The following is a 15,388-nucleotide window of genomic DNA, read 5'->3' on the forward strand; positions in this document are numbered from 1 at the left end:
AACTGGCAGTTTGACAGTATTCTGATATCTCTTCCCCTAAGAAAAGCTCTGCTCTGTTAGTCAGCAAATAGATGATCAAACGGATCCTGTCACAATAAATTAAGGCTGTTTGGCCTACCAGAAAAATACATGGGTCCTCTTCTTATGGAATGTCTCTCTTTCTCTCTCTCTCTCTCTCTCTCTCTCTATATATATATATATATATATACATATTCAACCTAGTTACTGAATTTTTTCTTTTCTCCAAAATCATCCACAAACTTTTAGTGAACCACTTTCAGAAATCTGGCACTTTGCAAGATCTGTGTTTAGTAAAAATATACTAAATTCAAATTAGTAAGGCAGTAAGGTTGTGATATCCTTTGGACATTAACCCTCAGGGACAGACTTGTTGCATTATGCAAAAGAACATGTTCAATTTGTGGCTTTATGAATAAGCATATTAATGTAAATGGATATGATGCAAGACGAAAACAATATTGACCAAATTACAAATAGATATATTCTAATATAAAGAAACTTTTGAAAGAGTGCTGGAAGGACTCTGGAGTTACAGGATGTCATGTTAACTTAAAAAGAGCAATAAATATTACATAGTTAACAGTAAAATCATTAGACGAGTTAGATAGTTGCATCCACTTACTGCAGAAACCAAACAAAACCCAACACAATATATAAAACGCTTATACAGAAATATATGTAAATTTATAACGAGATAAAACATTATTAGGTTTTGCTGAAAATCAGATAAGATCATTAATGTCTAGGATTAGATTTACTAAACTTCCTAAAAATAAAAGCAATCAACCAGATTCTAGCTATCATTTATCTAGTACATTCAAGAAAATGAAAGCTAAAATCTAAATAGTTGCTATGGGCAACATCTCCACTTTTGCATTTTAAAAGTTAGTAATGTACCCCCTAGAGTTGCAAAAAATTATGAGACAAATAACCTCTATGGCAATAGATGTCTGTTACAATGCTATAAAACTTTATAGCTAACTATAAAACAAAACATACCAACATAAATAACATAAACTCTGCTACCTCCATTATCCCTTGGCTTTCCTGCTGTTCTACTTATTCTGTGCGCACCACTGTGGACTTTCTAGTATAGTACTGAAGGTACAAAATCTTTGCTATTCCTACACAGTGTCTATGTCATAGGCAAACCGAGGAGGGGTTTTCTAGTGCCTGGAAACCCCTCTCCCAGGCTGGGGTACTGTATGCTTATTATTGACTAATGGTGTCATTACCAAGGAATTAGTTTTGAATCCCTTATAAATATATTGTACCACTTCCCCAGATTTTGAAATAATCTCACTTGACACAAAATGACAATAAAGATAACAGCATTCACACTGTCACTCCCCAACAACACCACATTAATCTTTTAGATCACATCACTTGCAAAAGAAATTTAGATGCAAAAGATGTTCCACGGGTTAAATGAAATCCTCCTCAAAAAAGAAACATGTTAACTATGAAAGTATCAATCAACTAGGTATCTTCAGTTTGATGGTATACGTTTTATTTTATTTATATAGTATCACCATATTAAGCATCTCTGTCATTCATATATTTCCTGCCCCTCTGGAGCTTAAAGTCTAAATTCCCTAACACACAAGCACAACATACACTAGGGTCCATTTTAGTAGGCAGCCAATTAACTTACACGCTTGCAAATAAATCATTTTATTTAACAGGATACTTTAATAGCAAGCCACTTTTATTTGGATGGTGAACCCAAGAACAGACCAATGTTATACAAAAGAGAAAGAGGGATAACATTCCATACGGAGGCACTCAGAGGCCTCTGTAGGAAATACTATTCCTACTTGTCTTATCGTAAGAGTAACCCATTCACCTGGGGGTGAAAGCTCTTACAGTTGTTTGCTACTATAGGGGTTAATGATTTTATATCTGTGTTTCAGTAAATCTTGCTAACTTTGTGGGAAAAACAGATTTGGCTAATTTTGCGTATTTTAAATGCTCATCTCCATACATAGAAGCTAGTGGTACTCTAGATTATCTGTTGAAGTGGGGAAAGTGTTTGGTGAAACGCGTAGTGAAGGAGCATCTGGAAGGGTAGACTGCGGTCCACTTATGCATCGGTGGGACAGCCATATAAACATTATGAAGGCTTACTGTAACTACCACTGAATGTAAGTGCCAGTTTTATCATTTCCTTATCACTAAACGTTTTCACTTGTTCTGTTGGAAGCCTTCTATCTGCCCTATCCAGCGTACTCCATTCCCACCTAAATAAATATTAGATGACATATATTGATACACTAAATTCTTTGCTTCTTCTCATACACAGGTGCTGGATACAGAGAAGAAGGGTAGGCTCCAAACAAAGAGAGAAAGCTTGTCGGATAGCAATCTTAAAACAATTAGGAATTGTCAAGATTAAAAGCCCGGTTCCCTGCTGACAGTGGACTTTGTATTTTTAATACCGTACTCAGACCAGAACTGCTACTGTATCTTGGATTTCTACTGTTCCAGCTATGTAGCAGTTAATCAACCCTGCTGCATTCCCCAGCAGATAATGACCTACAGCTGTTGCTTGGCTGTAGGCTTCCTGTGGTGTTTATGGATGGACAATGGCAGGGAGAATTATGTAGGTTGTTTTGAGTATTTAATTTATTTACTGGCATTCTTCAAACAACATACAGGGGCAAACGCAGGATTTGTAGAGAGGGGTTTCCATGCCACACCGTCAGTGGGCGTGGCCAGCATGTTTCAGGGCGTGGCTATAATTTTAGAAAGTGCTTGGCTGCTCTCCAACTCTTCCTATCCCCACCATATACACGGGCAATGCTGCTTGCACTACTGTTAGGGGCACACAGCTCTCCCTTTTTCCAGCAGAGCTGTGTGAAGAGGGACATACCTCCCAACTGTCCCTACAATCAGGACAAAGTCCTGATTGAGTGTGTCAGAACAGTTGACAGACTGTCCTGCTCTCTCCTACCTGTTCTTGCTGCTTCCAATACTTGTTGGGGAGAGATGGCTGTGAACAGTGCAGACAGAAACGATCTGCAGACAATGTACAAAGTGGTCCCGGGGCAGGGTCCAACCACCTCAAGCATCCAGTACCCCAGGCTGGGAGGGGGTTTCTAGGCACTAGGCAACCCCTCCTCGGTTTGCCTATTACAGAGACACTACATAGGAATAGCAAAGATTTTGTACCTTCAGTACTATACTAGAAAGTCCACAGTGGTGCGCACAGAATAAGTAGAACAGCAGGAAAGCCAAGGGATAATGGAGGTAGCAGAGTTTATGTCCAGAATCAAAGTCAGGTGGGTTGTTATAGAAGGCCATACACCGAGAGGTAATCCAAGGAGTACCGTTTAGGAGCTCAAGTTCAGAAGAAACAGATCTAATCAAATTGGCAGAGAATCAGTGTACAACCAGCTTTTTTATATCAGCAGATAGATGGCCATGAGGACATGCGTAACTATCGCAAGAAGAACATCTTGGGGTATTTGCAGAAATGCGCCCATTCGCATTGGATATTGGCGCATGAGCTGGAAAATGTCAATTCCCACCATATGTTGAGTCATGTGCAGGCATTCAGCAATGAAGCCCAGATATTGCAGCATGCACAGAAACATGGGTACTCCTGTATCTCCGGCAATAAAGCAACCGGGCCAACTGACAAAATGGTCATGAGCCTAAGCTTCAAGCCCTGCACGAATTAGAGAGCAGCGTTGATAGCATATGCAATTCCAGGTGAGCTTCTTGAGGAATCCTGGAAAAAGGCGCAATCAGCAGCCTTGACTTTGACCTTTAAGACTCCGGCTTTGCCAGCAATCATAGCCAGATCATGGTGATAATTTTTGAGCTTATGTGGTCACAAAGTTACAGCTACATTTTTTTAGTACTGACCCTGGTACTTCTATCCTGAGCTCCTGGCATCCTGAAATCCTGTGCTCCTGATAACTTGCTACGAGTGTGCAATTCCAAATTCCTGACACCTTGCTAACAGAATGATTTTGTAATTTCCTGGCATTCTGCTATTCATGTGCTCATAACACTCTGCTACCTGAGTGCAATCCTGACTTCCTGACATTCTTCTAATAGTGTACAATTGTGAGATCATCCTGGCAGTCTACTATCCATGTGCCCATGACACTCTGTTACTTGAGTGCAATCCTGAGTTCCTGGCATCCTGACACCAGTGAACTCCAATCCCGAGTTCCTGACGTCCTGTTAGCCATGTGCAATTCTGATATACCTCTCTTCCATAAGGACTATCAACCATTGTCAATTCTTGTATGTTTTCAAGTGTAATAAAGAATTCTACACTTTCACAGACATCCGACTCCACTTGTGATATAATAATCGACAGACCTGACATAAGATACAGTATTGCCCTTGGTTGTATAATTGATCATTTAAAGAAGCTGGCTGATGACTAATTAAATTTTGCACTGGTCACACTTTGTATTATGTTTTGTGTTTTTGTTGTTTTTATTTAAAAATTATGAAAAGTTTTTTCTAAATCTGACTATATTATTTTACATATACTAAATACATTTTTCATAATGAGCTGATAATACTGTAGGACACTGTCCGATAAACAGAGGAAATTTCTTGACGCACAGCACGTAATAAACATCATTTTATTTGTAAGACGTCATAAATCTTTGCAGCACTAGACAGTCAGAGTTATAAATCATATAAAGTACAAATTGTACATAAAAACAGAACACGTACATATGAGATGGATGAAGGTGCAGATTTGAGACAAAGGGTAGAGAGGGCCTACTTCATGAGAGCTTATAGAGTAGAAGGAGGGGGCAATGCTGAGACAATAGGAGCTAGTGAGACTTGGATTGGACATGGGAGATGGTAGAACATGCAGAGAGAGTAGTATCGGGTGGGGGTAGGATAAGCTATAATCAAAAGGTGAGTTTTGAGAAAGCGCATTAATGATTTAAGTTTGGTGGTGGATCTGGTCAGGTGGGTAAACAATCCATAAGTGGGGAGCAACACGGGAGAAGTCTTGAAGCCGGGAGTGAGAATTGGTTATCAGAGGGGAGATAAGGTGCCCGTCAGAAGCAGATCAAAGATGGCGAGAGTGAGTGTATCCCATGATGAGTTCAGAGATGTATGAAGGAGAGGAGTTGGCAAGGGCTTTGAAGGTGAGTCGTTTGAATTTAATTCTGAATGTATTGTTGAGCCAGTGTAGGGATTTGCAGAGTGGTGCATCAGATGTGGAGTGGTGATAGAGGAAGGTTAGTTGCACAACGACATTTAGGACAGGTTGTAGATGGCAGATGTTTGCAGTAGTCAAGTTCGGAGTCAACGACCTGAGAGAGAAAGGGTATATTCTGGCAATGTTTCAAAAGAGTAGACAACCTGACAGAACAAGGGGCTGCAAATGTGAACTGAGGCCAAAAGCCCAGTCAAGGATGACACCAAGACAGTGGGCTACAGAAGAGAGGAGAGTGTGATGTTGTCAGCTGTGTGAGAGACAAGAGGACAGGGAGTGACACTAGGGTGGAGAAAAATGATGAGCTCAGTTTTGGACATTTTGAGCCTTAGGCAGCATTGGGACATCCAAGTAGAGGTGACAGAGGCAGTTGGACACACAGAATAGTAGAGAGAATGGTCAGGTGAGAAAAGGTAGATTTAGATGTAGTCTTCATGGAGGTGGTAGTGGAGGTGGAAGGAGTATATTAGTCCTCAGTAGAAGAGGTATAAAGAGAGAAAAACAAAAGCCAGAGAACAGAGCCTTGAGGGACCCCAACTGATTGAGTGTAAGGGAGAATGTGAGTTGTAAAGGTACCAGAGGAGTATCCACAAAAGTAGTAGATAAACCAAAAGTGAACAGTGCTGCAAAGGCCAACGGAGCGAAGGGTACTGAGGAGAAGAAGTTTGACTTTAAGAAAAGGTGCACATTGGTTCAGTGAGAGCAGTCGGTGGAGTGTAGAGTGCAGAAACTCAACTGCAAAGGAATGAGAAGGGAGTGAATGGAGAAAAAGTGGTTCAGGTGGTTATACAGAAGCTGTTTGAGTAATTTAGAAGCAAAGAGGAGTGAGAGAAATAAGGCGGTAACTGGAGAGAAGTAGGGTTGAGAGATGGTTTCTTGAGGATAGGAGAGATGAGCATATGTTTAAAGAAAAGAAAGTGCCAGTGGAGAGGGATAGGTTGAAGAGGTGAGCTGAGTGCATGTGAGCATTGGGGAGTAGGGAATGGGAGTGTTTGTAGGGAACAGGGTCCAGGTTGAGGAGGAAGATGGAGAGAGGAATGTGAAGACCTTGTAATCAGTAACAGGAGGGAAAGAACTGAGGGCGGGTAGATGAGAAGGTGCATGTGGGTAGTATTGAGGTAGAAAAATAAATCACTGGACGCTCCAACCTAATTCTGTGGATTCTGAGAAATGACAGCTGTAAAAAGAGTTTGCTAGACCTCTGATTAATAACACCACAAAAATAAAAAACAACAGCGCCAGCACCACAGAATAAAAAGAATATCATAAAAAATAAATAAACTATGTCTGCATATCAATGAAAACATAAAATTGTACTGCTATAAAATACATGTAATACAACAACTAAATATAAAAATATGCATATATGTACAAAAGCAAAAGTAACAATATAAAGTCATTGGCCTCTTTCATATATAATTCAGCAACTTTCCTTGTAAAAGAAAATATCTATTAATGGAGAAATATTCAAATACCACTATAGATATGAGCATCGATGTAACAGTAAAAGTCAAAATATCATTGAGAGGCAGTAGCTTTTTGTTGTTGGAGTCATACTTTAACGGGCTGAATAACCACATGGTTATAATAATAATAATAATAATCACATGGGTTTCCAGGTTTCTATTTCAGGATCAGGTAATATGATACATATTAACTGAATTACTATATATATCCTCTTATATTATGTAGCATTCAAAGTATTAACTAGCAGAAGACAAGCAGGATGAAGGGCCCGGGATCTGCTCCATGACAACAGAAGATCTCTTTCCTCTCTCTGTGGCTTGTGGATCTGCAGTAACAAAGAACGAAAACACAAATTAGTGGTCTAAAATATTTATCTAAAAAATTATTTAACTAACGTTGATTGCTGACATGTTTAACATTTAATTGTGAATTTGTGTGTCTCTATATTTATACAAGAAAGAACAAATTATTAATAAAATAATAGATCATATGAATCAGGAATCAGCTATTAGATCAGGGTGTTTATACTGCTGTGTTATTAGCAGTATACACTGCCAGAATAGTTAGTAACGTTTGCACACAGTGACATACGTCGTGGATGGTGAAAGTTGGCTCCTGGTTTAATATCGGAGCCTCTACATGTTTTTCCTGACATCATATTTTAACTGTTGAATTTTTTTTTTAAATAAGTTTATGGGATGACGTTCATAAATACAAATACTGCCAATTGCTTTACAATTAACATAGCCACACCCAATTTTCTTTCTCTTAAATCTTTACAGACCATTTACATTTGCCTGCATACTTCAGCTCGAAAGAACGCATACTTGCCAACCTTATGTTGGCCGAGTCCGGGAGATCCTGGAGGGTAGGAGGGGTGTATGGGTGGAGGGGGGCGGAGGGGGGCGGGGCTTCGCGATTTGCGTCATTTTGGCCCCGCCAACGGTGACGTAATGCCTGTTTTAGGTCTTTTTACAGTGTAAAATTATATGGAGTACGGCTTTATTGAAATTAAACAGCACTGCAGATGCCAGCTACATAACCAAGTGTGGGAGTGCCTCATACCACAGACCCCAATAACATATAGAGATAGAGGAGCCTACACTGTGTCCATCCCCTTGAGTCTGGACCCTCAAAGTCTCAGTCTCTAGCCCTTAGCATCTACTTTGACCCTCCAACCCCTACAGGGTGCCCTCCTGTGCTTCTGCTGTAATGCTTGAGGGAGTGTCCCCCCATGTTTGTTGTAACTTAACTGTTAGTGGCTGCCCACAGTGCTGCTAGCTGCTGAAATAGAAAAGACTATTTCCCTGGTGCTCTTCCACAAGTAACCCTCCTACAAGTGGTGGACATTGTCCCACCTCCCATCTCTACTCGGAACAATGGCTGAGGGTGATGGGCATAAAGGCATACATTGCAACCCTCCCGGAAAGTCTGGGAGACTCCCAAATTCCAAGTAGGTCTCCTGGACTCCTGAGAGAGTAGGGCATTCTCCCGCATCTGCCCACTTCACTGTGATGCAGGAGAATGCTCTACTCTCCCGGGAGTCCGGGAGACCTACCCGGGCTTATAGTGATGTATTATACAGACATCTCTACCCTAAATTATCTCAATCAGAACACATTTTGTTACCCAATGTCATTTTCTGTCATGTTCATGTGTAAAGATTTCAGATATTGTTGAATAACTTACATTCAGGCTTTCACTGGGTTATTGGAGGAATCATAGGAGGATTCTGATACTGTGAATAAATCAAACCATGTTTATCATGTATAGCAAGGATTACAGTATATACATCTCTGAGGCAGAACATCAACTTTATACATATTGTAAAATGATTACAGTGTATACTCCCCACGTACCTCCAAACCATCCCCATTTAGGTGGGACAGTCCCTATTTGAGAGCTCTCTGCTGCCATCTGGTTGGGACAGCTTTTTGGGAAGTGTGAAAGGTACGTCTCATTCACTGCCAGTGAATGGTTGCCGTGCGCACAATGGATGTTATTTGGAGGGGAGAGGAGGACAGCACTGGGCAGCTTAGCTTTTCAAGCGTCCACGCCCCATCATGAAATGGCCACTCCCCCATCAAGACATTACCATGCCCTCTTCCCGATGCCGGATCCCAAATGTTGGGAGATATGACACCACAGAGACAAAGAAGCCCCCTCACACACATTGTACAATGAATACAGTACGCTGATTACAGCATACCTCTCAGATTTTGGGTAGGTGACCTCAGGGAGAGGGGGCATGTTACGGTATGATGGGAGTGTGGACATGTCATGATGTGGATGTGGTCAAATCCAGGGGGTGTGACTAGCGCTTCTGAATTGCTAGGCTGCCCGCTGTCACCTCCCCTCCAAACCCATCATTGCCGTGAGCGCCAGTGTATGTGGCACCCTTCACCCGTGCAGAGCAGCAGTGGACAGACAATACCTCCCTAATTTCCCACAGATTGGGAAAAAGCTTTACTGATCGGGATGGCGGGACGGAGCCCTCAAATCGGGACTATCCTGCTTTAATAGGGACAGCTGGGAGGTATGTTACAGTGCGAGAGATGTCCCGTGTTCTGCATTAAGTTACTCCCCCCCACACGCTGCATCCTTCTCCTTCTTTACCTCGTGAGTATTATCATTACTCAGGTATCATATAGGGATTAGTCATAATAACATTCATCCTCTCACAGATTCACTTACATATCACATCACTAAACATCACATGTACTGAAATGTCTCCGTGTCCTGATAACACAGTCTGGGCAGGATATAACACAATACTTACTGCTCGTGGTCCTGTAGTCAGACGTCTTTTCTGTAATAAGCAGAGGAGATGGAATCAGGAACAATTGTATCCTACAAGCCCCTCACAGATTGTGAGCAATAAGCAGTGATGTAAATAGCATCTTCTCTACTGGAGATTTTAGTTTTGAAAAGCTACATATAATTCTTCCAATAATAAACCATAAGGCATAAAATATTCATAATGATGGTGGGTTCATGACAACTAATGGCACAGGTTATAGCATAGTGTGTTAGTATTGACAGTCGGGGTATGCAGAATTTGAGAGAGAGGGCGTTCTCTCTCTGAAGTCCTTATTTATTACTATTTTATTATTATTATCATCAGCTATTTATATAGCGCCATTAATTCTGCAGCGCTGTACAGAGAACTTACGTCAGTCCCTCCCCAATTGGGGCTTACAGTCTAAATTCCCTAAAAACACACACACACTAGGGTCAATTTGTTAGCAGCCAATTAACCTACCAGTATGTTTTTGCAGTGTGGGAGGAAACCGGAGCACCCGGAGGAAACCCACGCAAACACGGGGAGAACATACAAACTCCACACAGATAAGGCCATGGTCGGGAATTGAACTCATGACCCCAGTGCTATAAGGCAGAAGTGCTAACCACTGAGCCACTTATTTATTATAATGGTACAAATATCTTGTGTGTGGTAACCCATATTGACAAACCAGAGCTTTGATGTAACCAGTGCAGGGTTAGTCAGCCAGTGGATCGACACCTGATACAGAACCAACTACAAAGCCCATACCTACCTGCCAGCCACCGTCTTCCTGCACTACTAATTACAGGGGATTAGCTCACTGTTTTGTGTGGTCTTCATGCACAGAGCTGTATGCGACAACCTTGTTCTTTACTGGCATCTTATAGTTGCTAGTTGAGTATTAGGGGTATTTAAGAAGAGTGACTGTCGGTAAAAAGGCTCTTTCATCACTTTTTGATACTTATTAAAGGGTTAACATTAGAGAAATCATACGTTTCTCCGACATTAACCTAATTTCCGTAGCTCTATGGGAACAACAGCATTTAATTTATTAAACAGAGACAAGAGTAATACAAATACAACATAATGTAAGTAACATTAGACAAGGCTCATTGTTATGAAATGTAAAATCTTGATAATACAGTTTGAAAAACTAAAAAAACCCTCTAATTCTGACACTTACTCTTGTACACAAGAACTCCGACAGTGGCAAGTGCAAGAACAAAGAGGCAACCAAAGACCGTAGGAATAATCACACCAATTAAGGGGTCAGGATCTGAGATAGATAAAAGAAAATGCCAAAAAAATTGATTTTGGGATACTGAGATTTCCGTACGTCAATGATTTACTTGAAGATACTTTATTAAAGATGAGATTCATATAGTAATACATAATTCCTTTATTGCAAATTACAGAATGTGCATCAGAGTGGTAAAAGATTCTCAGGTGTTATAGCAAAAACCTGCAAGATTATATAACGTAGTGTAATATAAACACTTTTCCATTTAAAGGGTAAGTAAGGAACCATCTCTGTCCTTCTCTGGATAGAGGCTGCTGATCCCTATTGCTGCATGAAATTATGGGTTTACAGAAAAGAAAGAACAACGTGGATTTTAGTACTACCTGAGTGTGTGCGCCTTGATTACTCCTGTGAATATAACTGTTCTCTGTACCATCGGGTGGGGTACGAGTGTGTGAATGATAGAATTCCGACAACAATAGGAGTGTCATGAACATTGCGAATGGTGTAATGACGACATGGAGGACATACTTGATGAAAAACTTACAGACAAGAATTACGGCAACACAACATACCGGCACTGACAATGACGTCAATTCAAATGATGACAGTTACATTAGCGCTATTAAGGGGGCAATGAAAGGAGCCATCAGTTGTCTAATGTTCAATGCTTCCTAAAAACTATTAGACAGCCGCCCCTGCCACGTTTTAATCAGAGGTTCAGAAGTCCTTCTCCCGTATCGGCTATATTTTGGTGTCTGACAATCTGATGACTGAGGTCTGCGACACTTTGATACCAGACCATTCTATGAGTTACAATTCGGATGCCTTTACCAACATCATGGGGTAAATGTATCAAGGTCCGATTTCTATACCGTATATCGGCGACTTTGCAGGGGAAATTTAAAGCGGCGATGGCTTGTAAAGGCAAGTTTGCCTTTAGAAGCCATTGACGCTTTATATTTCCCCTGCAAAGTCACCTATTTCCACCAGCTTGCAGAAATCGGACCTTGATACATTTACTCCCATAAGTCCATTCTAGATGGTCCCCCCACCATTTGTACCATTCAGAAAAGTTTTACCAATACATTATAGAGTTCCAAGACAACAATATAGAACATTGGGACATGCCAATGTTATTTTTGGAAACCTCCGAGGCAGTTCTACCATGTTATTACATATTATTATATATATGTATCTAAATACAATAGGACAAACAGGGGAAGATATAGCTCCCTCCAACAAAATATGTCTCATTGTTATAATGCTTATGTCTCTGATCCGAATTATGCTCTTCTTGACAAATACAAACAAGTATGACAATTATTAGAATGACTCTTACTATCAGAAGCCAAACTCCCAAATCATCTTTGCCAAAAAATAAATTCTACCTTTGGGGTAACCAGGCAGCCAAATTGATCGCTAACCTGACTAAATCCATCAAACCACATAATTGCCATTTAAAATGATGAACAGAGAAAAAACTCCTTACGAAATTAAAGGAAATAGTGAAATTATTCCAAAAATACTTTTCCACACCCTATACTAATATCCCCCTGATACTCAATGAGGAAGAAACTTTTAGAAGAATCCAAACCCGCTCGGTTAAACACAGACCAGAGAAACTTGCTTGAATCCAACATAACAAGCTCGGAATTTAATGAAGCTTTCACCAAATTGACCAAGACCTGACGGAATCACATCCAAACACTATAAAAGTCTCCAAACTGAGATAGTTCCGGCAGAACTTGAATTATGTTGTCACAATCATAGAACAAAACCCATTTATCCCAATTTTAATAAAACATTCACAACCTTTATACTGAAACCAGGGATACAATCTATGGCCTCATACAGCCACATCACCCTTCTAAATTTAGATTTCAAGCTATTCGATACAATTATAGTAGATAATAGATTACAGTCCATCCGCTCATCATCATCCTCTCTATTTCTGTAAATAATACTACCCTCCTTTGTGTCCCTCAAGTCCGTTGCATTGGAGTCATCCTCAGTTCCTCCCTCTCCTTCAAACCTCACATTCTGTCCCTCTCAAAATCCTGCTACTTCCACCTCCAGAATATATCCATTACATGATCCTATCTCACCATAGAAGCCACCAAACCTCCTATTCACTTACTTGTAACCTTCCTCTCTCTGTCTTATTTTTCTCTACCGCTGCTCTACCTCTGCTGTACCTCTCTGCCAGTCACTACACAGGCTCCTCGTGACCTACATAATTAAAGTTGAACTCCCCACCCTCACCTTCAAAGCTCTGAATTAAGCCTCCCCCCTACATCTCCAAACTCATCTCTACCTACACTCCTTGCTGCCCCCTCCACTCTACCAATGACCGCTGCCTCACTACATCATTGATTACCTCTACTTACTCCATCCATGGGGGTCAAAACCGTGGGGCAGTTTCTAAATAAAACCACTAGGAATCCTTTGACATTTCAACAAGCAGGAGAAAAGCATGAAATACTCAGGCCTTTCAAACTGGCTTTTTTACAGCTCAGTATTATGCAAGTGTAATGGCAAAAGTATTCTCTCAACATGACTGAGACAATCCGCTAGATTCATTGCTTCTTAAACAACCTCCTAAAGCTCAAACCATTATACTTTTCTACATGAAGCACGTGAAAGATTAAAAACAGGATTCTAACTTCACCGGGAGGGTGCCAGGCTCTCCCAGGTCTTCAGGAGGTCTCTCCGAAATTCAGGAGTCTCCTGGAAAAGAATGCATAATTTAAAGTAGTTTTCTATTCTTCTAGTGTGTGGGCGGAGCCTTTGTAAGAAAGTCGTCCTTGTTCCATTGATTTGTATGTCATGAGGAGGTGTGCTCTACATCCCAATTAGTTTTTTTTAACATTTGTGTAGAACAAAGACATTGGCCCTGATCCATTAAGGAAAGTAAAGCAAAAAAAGGAGTAACTTTGCACCTTGGCAAAACCATGCTGTATTGGAGGCAGAGGTAAATTTGAAATGCGGGAATAGATTTATAGTTGGGGTAAGGTCATGTCCTAGTCCTGTAATTCACAAAGTTGGACATTGAGGAATCCAAAGGCTTATGCAAAATGTTCATCATAATACCGGACATCATCTAAGTCCTTTGATAAAGTTCTTTTCCCAGTCTCCCTATTTCATACCCCCAGTGTAGATCACACTCACCCCATTTCACATTGAGTGTTCCCTTCAGGCTGCTGTGATCCACATGACAGGAGTAACGTTCCTCCTCCCCGGTTGGCACTTCCACGGTGACTCTGGTCTGATAGGTGCCGTCAGGATTGGGGAGGATCTGTTTGTCCACATCTAAGGGAACCTCGTCTTGTTCGTTCTTCATCCACTTCACATCCACATCTCGAGGGTAAAACCCGGACACCCAACATTGAAGCTTTGTGACCCCACTTGATTTTCTACCTGTGATCTTCACTTCTGGGGAAACTGGGAGGAAGAAAATAGGAAAATATAAACCTGTTGACACGCCAGTAGGTTACACTGTTCTGATTTGCTGCCTGTCCGGAATAATTAACTAGAGTCACCAATGGGGCAGAAATATGCTAAAAGAGAAGACATTTACCCATTTCAAACATGTTTCCTTTATAAACTATATTTACTAAGAATTACTTACTCATCACTGGCCAAGCGGATGTGTGATACCATCCTGTGACTGGCATCCAAAATAGAAGTTGTGCCAACTACAATTTCTATTATAATGCCACTAAGAATATGAGTATTTGAGCCAATAAGCACTAAATTAGTCATACATCCTACAGGAGACTGAAGGTTTGATGTATAAATCTTACTGCACAGCTTCTGTTTCTCTGCTGTTTCCACTGTACAAGTCTGGATTGCAGAGATTTAACTACAGAGATCTCAGAACAGGGGAATTTTCTGCCAACTCTTGCTGCAATCTACACTGTCCAGTACATGCAATGATGTTTTACAGTCTACTTAAGATGATCCCTAGCGATTACAATATTAAACCTAAAAGCAATAAGTCAAAATCAACACTTATTTCCTAAAGTAAAAGCAGAACCTGAGCCTAGAAGGCATTGGGAGTCTTGAGAGGCTAGAACGGGCGGGGCGTCTGGTGGCCAAGACCTATATTAAATCCCACATTGTTTAGGAGTTAATTGTGCACAGTAGGCCCAAAATGTCTTTAGCATAATGTGTGTTAGATGATCTTATCTAAAGAATTTCCATCTTTGGAAGCCAAACATCTGCAGTTTTCTGTCTACGGCACAGCTCACCAAAATCACTGGGTTTGAACTGAGCAGCATAAATAGCTATTCATGATAGTCAATGTCATGTCTCAAATTGAAGATTCTTCAGGAAAGGTAAGTGTTAGATACACCTTGCCAGAAAGTGTAGTGGTTTCACAAAAGGACGGCCTTTATCAGGGTCGTAACTAGGGCTGTGCGATAGGGGCGACCGCCCAGGGCTCAATGATGAAGGGGGGCGCAATTTAGAGATATTTTAGGTTCATTTGGTTAAAATTGAGGGCTAGGGGGGACGGCCTTTGACATTCTCGCCCCAGGCGCTAGAATTTTAAGTTACGGCTCTGGCCTTTACTTCCACATTTGTTACCTTACCCTGTTAATACAAAAGATGAACTTATCCTTTAACTTTCAACCAAACGAACTAAAGAACACTGAAATGAAATTAAAATTCA

The 15,388-nt window shown here is 40.8% G+C and overlaps 1 protein-coding gene across 3 annotated transcripts in view; it reads right to left on the minus strand.

Annotated features, from left to right (window-relative positions):
* Nucleotides 1–15,388, minus strand: part of LOC142102009 (class I histocompatibility antigen, F10 alpha chain-like) — a 176,534-nt gene that overhangs the window by 151,097 nt on the left and 10,049 nt on the right. The window contains exons 4-8 of one of the 3 annotated variants that reach the window (XM_075186515.1): nt 13,885–14,157; nt 10,657–10,749; nt 9,468–9,497; nt 8,378–8,426; nt 4,615–7,013 (exon numbers count right to left, since the gene is read on the minus strand). The exons of 1 other annotated variant lie outside the window; for it this stretch is intronic. In XM_075186515.1, the coding sequence (XP_075042616.1) occupies nt 8,380–8,426; nt 9,468–9,497; nt 10,657–10,749; nt 13,885–14,157 (443 nt within the window). In that variant the 3' untranslated portion in view covers nt 4,615–7,013; nt 8,378–8,379. Of the gene's footprint in view, nt 1–4,614; nt 7,014–8,377; nt 8,427–9,467; nt 9,498–10,656; nt 10,750–13,884; nt 14,158–15,388 lie in introns of those variants that run through there. One more of the 3 variants, XM_075186516.1, reaches the window with a different exon arrangement.

The sequence above is a fragment of the Mixophyes fleayi genome, chromosome 9 (assembly GCF_038048845.1).
Source record: "Mixophyes fleayi isolate aMixFle1 chromosome 9, aMixFle1.hap1, whole genome shotgun sequence".
NCBI classification, from domain to species: domain Eukaryota; kingdom Metazoa; phylum Chordata; class Amphibia; order Anura; family Limnodynastidae; genus Mixophyes; species Mixophyes fleayi.